Genomic DNA, 10,080 nt, shown 5'->3' on the forward strand with positions numbered 1-10,080 from the left:
GCTGTGTCAGATGCAACTATTTTTCCTGGCTTGGCTAAATTACTCATATGATTGTCTCTGGGTGTGAGAAGCAACCAGCATTTTGGAGGAGCTATTACCAAAAACTGGTAAAAATAAAACTCCTTAAYAGCAATGTAGCATTAAGGAAGCAGGCATTCCTTATTTGGCTTGATGAACAAAGGGATATCTAATGGAAGCACAGAAGAYATAGGCTGAAGTAGAATTAAGAGAAGCCACACAGAGTAAAACTGTGGGCTTTCCCCAACTCTAACACTAGGCTGTAATCAAGAGCAGTACCTCAASATGTTGGCTCTGCCAGATCCCATTAAAYACTCTGCTAGCAACCAATTTTTATAATCCCTTAAACCGATGAGCTAACCTAGCTAGCAGGTTACAAAAATTGCAAGGAACAAGGCAGGGCTACAAAACCCCTCTGGTAGCCATTCTTTTCACAGCACTTCTCCAAAAATCACTGGTGCCAGAGGAGCTCTGCTGCAACAGTCATAAGACAAACACAAAGATGCTGCAARACCTAAACACTGTCCCACCTGAACAGCTCTGCAACTTTTTGCTTAATTCATCTGGGACAGGGTGTCCACTACCTGCACAGGACTCTTAGTAACCATTCCAAACCTCCCATTCCTGATTTGTTTTAATGAAATTCATCTATTTTTAGTATCAGTAAGCTACAGGCCAAKTTCTTGTTGAAAACTAGCTTAAAGTGTATTTTAGAAAAAGAACAGGATAACATTCATGTGCTGGTGTTAAAGAAAGGAAACTCTTATTTCCTTTTATTTCAGCTCCTGGAAGATCTGCAACAGAATTTCCAAAGGAAACCAACATTTCCCCTCTATTTAACAGAAATGAAAGAGCTCTCTCTTCTCCAAGCTGCCATAAATTGTTATAGGCATTTTCCACGTTYTCATCCCAGCCTGTCCCTTCCCTTCCCTGCCTTCACTTCTCCCAGTTGGTAGTCCATTTAATTTTGTTGGTTGGTTGGTCTTAAATCAGTGGGAAATGAGCATCTAACTCTGAAAATCAAAACACAATGTAGCAGCATTTATACGCATCAGCTTCTCCTAGGATCCAGGTAGAAACTAAGGTGGGTTATGGTTGCAAAATACTAACAGGCTTCTCTCAGATTGCTCACCTTTTTTTAAAAGAGAGTATTGCATAACCACTGCCAAGGGGGAAGATAGATTAGATAGATAGATAGATAGATAGATAGATAGATAGATAGATAGATAGATAGATAGATAGATAGATAGATAGATAGATAGATAGATAGATAGATATTCTGTCCTCCTTGCCTTGTTTCTTCTGTGGTTCTTCCTGTAGGACCCTTCTTCCTCCAGAGATAAATATTCCTGCTTCTTGCTCCAAAATTAGCCACCAATGGCTGAGGCTTTTTGTTTTAGTCTCAGTTAGGTTTTGTTATCCTTGCTAAGTTTAGATGTTTTTGAACACTTACAATTATTGTGGCTGAGAAATGGCAATTCTCATTTTGTGAAAGCAGACAGAGAAGAGAGAAGACGATACTTTTATTAAAAAGCCTGGCTATTTTCTCTCTAATAAGAGAACACATCATGCTTAAAAGAAAACATGTTCAACCTTCTTTACTTGAGTGAAAGTTTAGTGAATGAGGAAGCTAGCTAAGCATCTCAAAAGTCCTCCTGAAAGTCTTCACATGGGAAATTGTCTTAGTGTACYAAAATAAGCCACCCTCATGCAGTGAGGAAATCCTGCAGTTATGACAACACCCTTGGATGAACTGAAAACCAGAAGTTTTTCAACAAATTCTTCATCATTAAAGAAGAATGTTGAAATACACTAATGGCTCCAGGGTGCTATGAAAACTACATAGTTTTGCCAATCCTGAAGGGCTAAATTGCATCAGATTTTCACAATACATATTGCATACCTGTTCTCACCACTTCAAGCAGGCAAACACCTTCTAAAAGTGATGCAAGACACTGCCAACAACTGTCTTTGACCGAGAATAAAAGTCAAGTACTTTAAATGAAAACATGCTTGAATTTCATCCTACCATGCCTGCACTAATTCAGTAAAGTTWTTTGCCTTCCTTTCCAATTTCCACAGCCATCAGGAAGTTTGTTAATTCAAGAAGAGGAGGCTCTTTAGAGCATAGGGCTTTTCCTGGAACATTAAGGACTCAGACCAATAGTCACATTAAAGAACAAAGCATTACAACTRCAGACTTTGCATAGCATACAACAGCTTTGATGTCATTTTTGTGTCTGGTCTAACAGGTATGCAGTACTGTTCTGTACTGTTTAGATCTTCTCAAGAGCAGTGTCTTTAGGGTAAAAAATCCACCACATTTTTAGAGCTCACAAATGAGGTGGTGAAGACCAGGGACCTTGAGCAGGTCAGTAGCACCAGAAAACACAATTCAGTCAAAAGAGATGGTATTAAGCACAAAGTTATTCCGAGCATAAGAGCTCAGTTTGCAGAGGAACTCAAGGACATCTTACACGGAACTAACTGCGATCCTTTAAACTGAATGCAGATCCTTTAAAAGTGTTTCTTCTGCACATCACAGTAATCAGCATTTTTAAAAATTCCATTTCACACATCTACTTCATTCATGCTAGCCATAACACATTTTTAACTCTAGACAGTGGTGTTACAACTGATGTGCAAGAATCCCCAGGAGAGGTCTTTCCCAGGTGCATTCAGGGTTTGTACTGCTTCCTTACAACACCAGTGCTTCTACACATTGCATGAAGTACAGAAAGCAACAAAAATCTTCGACTAATCCTGAAGACTGTCTCCAATGAACAAAGATACTTCAGTCAACCTTCTTCAAACACAGTTATTTTAAATGGAAAACCATGTAATTGTCCATTYCAAGCAAATAGCAATATCTGCCTTGCGAAATTTTATTCACATAATCAAACCTCTGGGTAAGATACAGCCATRCTCTTTCCAGCAATGGCATTTCAGAGTATTTCCTTCAGCTCCTGGTAACTTCTGAGCATATCCTTAAAGTTTGTAAAGCATTTTTCTGCTGTGAAAAACTTTTGTGCTTTAAAGTAGTACYAAAGTCTGTATCACTTGCGTCTAAATCCTATCCTGCATAGACTAAGACTACATATATTTACTAGAGGAAGATATGATCTACGAAAATATCACATCATCCCAGTCTAATTGGTATTCTACAAATGATACTGCATTTTAAGTGACAATTATCCAAGATCTTAGTTTCTAAATTAAAATTAATCACTTGAAAACTGATTAGGGTATTTAAAAAAAAATTATGCTTCTGCTTTAGAAATTAGAATTGGTTTTAGCTATCGTTGGGCAATTTGAGGGGGTTACTTTTTCTTTAGAAAGTTAGAAAGTGTAAAATAGTGTTTTCTTTCTAACTGTAGATTTAATKTATTGTCCAAAGATTGACAAATACCTGCAGGAATCTAAATGGAATATAAATGTAATTAATATAAAAAGAAGATGATCAAAGAATGTGACACCCCACAACCTTTAAGTGAATGGGAACAGCAAGCTATGTTTGCTTCTAACTTAGCTGTTCAAAAATTTGCAATTAAAACATTAACAATGAATCTAAACACCATCTCACAAAGCTATAAAATTACACTGAACTGGGGAAAAAAAACTTGGCAAATATTTATCATCAGATTCTGAAACTTTTCCACTGTGCATTGATTGAAAATGTGATACTGAATAAACTCAAATCTGTTTTTATTTTTAATAACCTGGSAAAAATTTAAAAAACAATGTTCTGTATATAAACTCTTCTTGAAAAATATTGTTTAGATTTTAGTTTCGTAACTGTGATTTATGATTAATTAACACATTACCGATGTCTCATTACACTGATTTTTTAGTTAACAAATTATCATCTTAATGCGCAACAGCAAGATCTCAAAGAAGATAAATGTAGCACTTTTATACCAACATTAAGAAAGTACTGATTCTAAGCATTCAGATGGGAAAACAAAAGTATAAAAAAACAGAGCAGTCTAACAAAAGCTTAAATTGTCACAAAATACAATATACTGCATCACTCTCCAAATAGCAGGTGTTTGTTAATTTAACAGAGACTTTTCTTTGTGTCTTGCTTCGACAAAAGAGAACAAGACTTGTAAGTCACGTATCAGGTAAGAAAGAAAAAACAATGAGAAAGAATTTCAAAGATATGTATCTTTGCTGAAGTGAAAACAAAATTCTTATCATGTTCTTAAGAAAKAAATGCTTAAAAACCTAACTACTGAACTTGTTATTAGTATAAATGAAGAAAAGCACTACCTACAATGTTAGACACCCTTTTCTTGTCTTATGCTTTTGTTGTCCAATGGAAAAATCTATATATTACCATAACCTTGAGAGCCTGACATTTTTCCTGCTGCTTGCATTCAGAAGGATATCCTACCAACCAACTGCTACAACAGAGATCACACCACAAAGCATCTGCCTCTTCCACAAGTACTCAACGGAAAAAAAAAATCAGCATGCCAAAGAACTCATCTGCTTCTTTAATACTTCAATAAGGGTTACAAGTTGGCCATGCTACATCAGACAGTATTSCTGGAAAACCTCAGCTTCTTCTTAYTGGACCTGAGGCAYGACTGAAAATTATATTTTCTGCAGAATAATCGGAACAAACYATCACCGAAGGCAAAATTAGTTGTAAAATTACTTGATATTTGAAGGACATAGTCTCCTATTTTTCAAGAGATAAGATGCTTATAGAATAAAAAAAGCAATCCTTTCTTCTTCTAGAAAACAYTGCTGAACAAGTTTATTTGCTTTACTGAAGGACAAAACCAAATCATCTTACTTTCATAAACAATCCCAACCCTTAGAAAACAGAATTTTTCAGGGTTCACAGCAAGTGCAGYAAGATCAAAGATAAATGAACAGGTAGAACTCTACTACACAAAACAGTTACTTAAGTATTTTATAAAATTGCCCAYGTTATTTTAATAGATGTATTTCCTATTACCTAGTCGATTTTCTCTTTTTACTTCACTTATATGGTACTTTGATAAAAAGTATTTAAAATTTTTTTTCAAAGACAGCAAGAAAAGTCTTTCAACAGCGTTGATTGGCAGTTTGCCATTGCCATCAGTAAATCACCAGGGAAGACAGAAAGCAGCACCAAAAATAACATTCTCTAGTTGGGTCCATTGGCCATATGTTACATGTGAAAAAAAATAAATAAACCACCAACCAAAAACAAACATATGTTTCTCCAACAACCATAAACCAGGGGGAAAAAAAAAAATCAAACCACAACTCTTCAGCCTTGACGAACCTATTCCTGAAAGAGCAGCATTTGTTTTTCTTCAGGTACTTATTTTTTTCCTTTTTAAATCAGGACCACTCCAAGTTAATTTTCCTGAACTTACTAGCAAGTGTTTATTTCTCACCAAGGCAGTACCTTCTGTAGCAGAGCTAGTCCACAAGCAATTTACRGATTGCTAGCATACAGCAGCAGCACACAGACATGCAGCACGTGAAGGTCACAGTTTGGTTTTGGAGCTTTTTACTTACCTTTCCCATTTTGCCATGCAGTATACCAGGACAAACTGAGGAAAGTAGTGATGAAAACTAACACGGTGGCCACAGTTCCATTTCGGAGCCTCATCTCATTTCAGCATCACACTTGTTTATGCTCTGTTGGTGATAAGGACCTATCTCTTGGGCTTGCTGCAATGAAGTCAGCTGAAGTACTCCAGCAGCAGCTGGACAATAGCGAACACGAAATGTAGCTCTCACGTATCAGACGTATCATAAATCAATCCATTCCAAACTGTTGTATGCTTTCTTATAGTTCTCATCAATTCAGCTTCTCTTTATTCTTCTAGTCCTGTTTAAAGGAAACAAAATTTTAACAGATTATGTCACAAATACTTAGAAGAGTCCCCCAAGAACCGAAATACACTACACACTCCCCAAGAACCGAAATCACTACACACTCCCCTCTCTCTGCCACAGTCTTGGCTCAGAGGATAAACTCGTTAGATTCATGTGTGCCTTTTCTAAGACTGTTTGTATCTRGGGAAGCTGTATTTCATGTGAATTTGGTCACTGAAGGACAAACATACACATCACCAACACTACAATTTTATTCTCAAGGCAAAGTCACGTGTCAGCTGGCAKGTGTCAAACTGATAAAAGAGCTGCTTTCAGGATGCAGCAACTCAAGACCCCATTCCTAAACCTCACTTCAATAAAACCCCTCTGAAATCAGTGAGGCCTCATGTAAATGCAGAAGCAGAACCACCTCCAGCGAGTTGAGCTTTAAACACCACGCTGCATCACTCACCTTTTCTCTGCTCAGTGCAAGAGTATTTGATCCATTCACAACCAGTTTTTTCTTTCTCAGCTGCAGCTAAAGCACTGACTACAGTCACGCATGCAGACTGCTCAATCTGTAACAACTGACTTCAACCCAGAAGCCCCCAAAAAGCCATGATACAACTCTTGCTCCTCTATTGCTACCACATAGGCACCACGATAAAACATAAGTAACCTACAGCACAGTTTTATCCCTGAGGAACATTCTATATGCTGGTATTAGAAAAGCGTCAGCTGGGCAAACACAGCCAGCATCTAATCACACTGTCCTAAGGAAGACAAAGAGAGTTTAGGGCAATAAATAAACCAGCTTTAAAAGAGAGGGGGAGAGGTTTTCAAAGCATTAAATCATCCTTTACAGTAGTCAAACATTAGCAGTCAACACTCCTTCAACACGCTGCCTGTTTTTTTTCCCCTCTATAAACTACATCTGATACAAATACGTTACTCTGCAATAAATAACTTGCTCTGCATTTTCCTTGGAAGGAATCTCTGTCACCTTCTTGCCTTGCTGCATTTAGAACAACTGGGGAAAAATACTTTTTATTATTATGGTGCCAAGAGATTCCAGTCAAATCTGAACTACCCTTCCAAAGTTTATATCACAGCACACATTTCCTTTACCAAAGGGCTTGCAAAACAAGGCATAACCAACAGGCATGGTTAACAGAAGAGTGGAAAAGACCAATAAAGTTGCAGAACTACACATGCTTCTTTTCAAATCATGGTCACAACATCCAGGTTACAGGAAGCATTTACCTTTGGACCATGGCTACCTCACCTATAATGCTAGTAACGTGCTTTGCTTTGAGGAACTTCATGCACAGATAGGTTTGTGGCTTTAAACATTAACTCAGAAAGCCCACAGAACCTACAAGGAAGGGAACAAATGCAAGTACATGGGAAGGAGATACAGCGGATGGTAACATTCCGTAAGAAACAAAATAACGAACTGGAATAAAAAGAACTGGAAGAGGCCTTATGATAGGAGGAACCCAAGTTCAACACGAGAGATAAAGACAATTGAGACATCTATGGACAGCTAACAAAGAGAGCACAGCATGCCAGAAATATCATCACTACCAGCATTTTGAATAGGAGATGGACATRGTAAAAGCCAGAAGTGTCTGCAATAGTAATTAGGTGAGAAGACAAAAGTCCTGATGAAATTTAATAACAAGGTGAGGCAAAGACCCCAAGTCCCAAAGTTTTACAACAACTGTCTACATGAATTTAGGAAGTTCAGGTGATYCCCAAACTACCAGAACAAGCAACCAGGATACCAACAAAATCAATGGCACTAACAGTTTAACTCAGCTWAAGTACCTCTGAAGCAAAGATGCCTAAACTGTAATCTACTTTTCCATTATTTTAGCATCAGTCAGATCTCTCTGGAGCTCAGGTAGGTACAAAGGACCAGGCTGCAAGCTAGAGGGATTATCACAGTGGGGGCAACTGACAGCTGGTCCAACATGCAAACAAGAGAGGGCAACCAGGCAAGTACAAATACCATCTGATAATGCAAGGAAAGTGAACTGTCTGCCTTGCCAGAAAATGTGGGCATAATTTTTACATTTGTTGTAACAAAATCAAGATGTTCTGATCAAGGCCTCTCGTGCTATCTGAATTGTCAAAAACACAGAAAAAAATCAGAAAACAAAAAGTAAAAGGAACAGTAGCAACATGATTCGACTAGCAGTCAGTATGCACAAAATTGTGTCAAATCAATAATTATCATGGGTTTGAGTTGGCTGGCTCTGCTTTCATTCTTCTCTTCGGGTGTTGTAACCACTCCTCTTAGCACAGGCACCAGCAGCTCAGCTACAGCTCAGCAGTACTTAGATGATTATTCAAGCATTTCACTATATCAAACTGCATACATCAAGGCCATGCATGAACCAGACACATTCCAGCTTTTAAAAATTCATACAGCTAAACCAGCAGAAACACATGTGTAGATGCACATACATTATTTAACTCCCAGGTGGTCACTTTAGGTTTGTTCAATAATTTACAACACAATCTAAACAAATTTAACCGAGGGGTAATCCAGTTTGAGATGACAGTATGATACGGTATAAAAAGACAGATGAAGCCTATGAAATTTGCCAGCGCCATTATGACCCGAACCTTCCCCACTGCAGACCAAAGGGAATGACCCGGCTGGATGCTGAAGGCCATGGGTGCTGAAGGTGCCAGAGCAGAACCCTACTGAATCACGTCTTAAATAAACCAAGAAGTTTCTGCCTACATCCAGACACTCCCACAATACACACAAAGCATATTCCCCACCACAAACTATAACAAATGATACACTCCAGTGCACCTGCAAAGGCTCTTCACATAGTTGCTGAAGGGTTGGATGGTGCGGGATCACAGCACGAAGCGTGCCAGACTTCCGAAAAGATGAGCCAGACCCCATCCTGCCGAGAGGGTGCGAAATCACCTACCGCGGTAGCAGTGCTGCACTGAAAAGGTTGCTCTCGAAGGCACGGCAGAACGGCCCGTGAGGAAAAGGCAGCTAAAAGGCAAAGGCGACGGGGACTTGCCAAACAGGGGATTTTCCACCTTATTTCCACTGAAACACTCCGGCACACCCCGCGGCTCGCAGCCGGCCGCCGCCACCCTCCCTGGCATCCCGCAAACCCAGGGAAACAAGGATGGGCTGCCTCCGTGGAAACCGTCCCGAGTTAGAGAAGACCCTTCCCGGTGTCCCTCCACCACGGTCGCGGCTATCTCTTCGGGAAAGCGAAAAATCGGGGGGGGGGGAGTGATGGGCACCGGGCGCCGCCAGCTCTGCCGGGCGGCAGAGGGCGAGAGCTGACGGGGACGGAGGGAGGAAGGGAGGCGGGGAGGGACAGCGCCGGTCCGGGGAGCTGCGCGGCGCCCGGGGCATCGCGGCGAGGCTGCGGAGGAAGGAACAGACACAGGAAACTGCAAACTCTGCCGAACGCCCCTGCCATCCCGGCGCACGGAAAGGAGGAGGAGGAAGGGTGGGAAGAGGGGTATCCCCCAGACACCCCAGCAAGAGAGGGAGAGGGCGCAGCGCCGCTCTGCCCCGGACCCCTGCAGGCACACCCGAGCAGCGGTGTGAGGGAGAGGGCGGCAGCAAGTCCTGCGGAGGAGCGGCCGGCGCTCCCCGCACCGCCACGCAGGTGCACGGGAGCGCAGAGGGGAGCGGGCGGGCAGATGGCGGAGCAGGACGGCCCCCAGCCTCCCTCCGGCGACACCGCAAAGACCCGCGGGGAGGGAAAGCGCCTCCGCCGCGCTCCCGCTCGGGAGGGAGCGGAGAGACGCCCGTCCCTGGACCCCCCCCGGAGYCGAGCCAGCGGTCCGCAGGGGCGCGGGGCGCGCAGGGGCGGCGGAACGCGCTGACCGCCGCTGCCGTCCTCACCTGTGCGCGGCGCTCCGGCACGGCGGACCCGCGGGGCGCGGGGGCTGTGCGGGTTCCGCCGGGGCTCTCGCTCCCCTTCCCCGCCCGCCCCCCGCGTCAGCGGCGCGCCCGGCCCCGGCGACCGCCCCCCGCCCCGAGAGCCATGGAGCGCGCGGAGCCCCGCCCCGCCCACCCGCCGGCACCGCGGGCAGCCAATGGGCGCCGCCGCAGATGGAGCCGCTCATTGGCTGAGTGGCCTGTCACTCTCTCCGGCCGCGGCTATAAATGGAGCTGTCTGGGGACGCCTCCTTCGGCGGCTGCGGCGGGAGTCGAGTGGGTGGGCGGTGCTGCGGAGGGGCGCT

The 10,080-nt window shown here is 42.6% G+C and overlaps 1 protein-coding gene across 1 annotated transcript in view; it reads right to left on the minus strand.

The window, feature by feature from the left end:
- MGAT4A (alpha-1,3-mannosyl-glycoprotein 4-beta-N-acetylglucosaminyltransferase A) overlaps positions 1 to 9,844 on the minus strand; it is a 76,857-nt gene extending 67,013 nt beyond the window's left edge. The window contains exons 1-2 of the mRNA XM_057381490.1: positions 9,740 to 9,844; positions 5,539 to 5,854 (exon numbers count right to left, since the gene is read on the minus strand). Of these exons, the coding sequence (XP_057237473.1) occupies positions 5,539 to 5,632 (94 nt within the window). The 5' untranslated portion in view covers positions 5,633 to 5,854; positions 9,740 to 9,844. The remainder of the gene's footprint in view (positions 1 to 5,538; positions 5,855 to 9,739) is intronic.
- Positions 9,845 to 10,080: the final 236 nt, after the last annotated feature.

This window comes from Malurus melanocephalus, unplaced genomic scaffold (genome assembly GCF_030028575.1).
Source record: "Malurus melanocephalus ecotype Western Australia unplaced genomic scaffold, MMel_1.1 scaffold_512, whole genome shotgun sequence".
NCBI lineage: Eukaryota > Metazoa > Chordata > Aves > Passeriformes > Maluridae > Malurus > Malurus melanocephalus.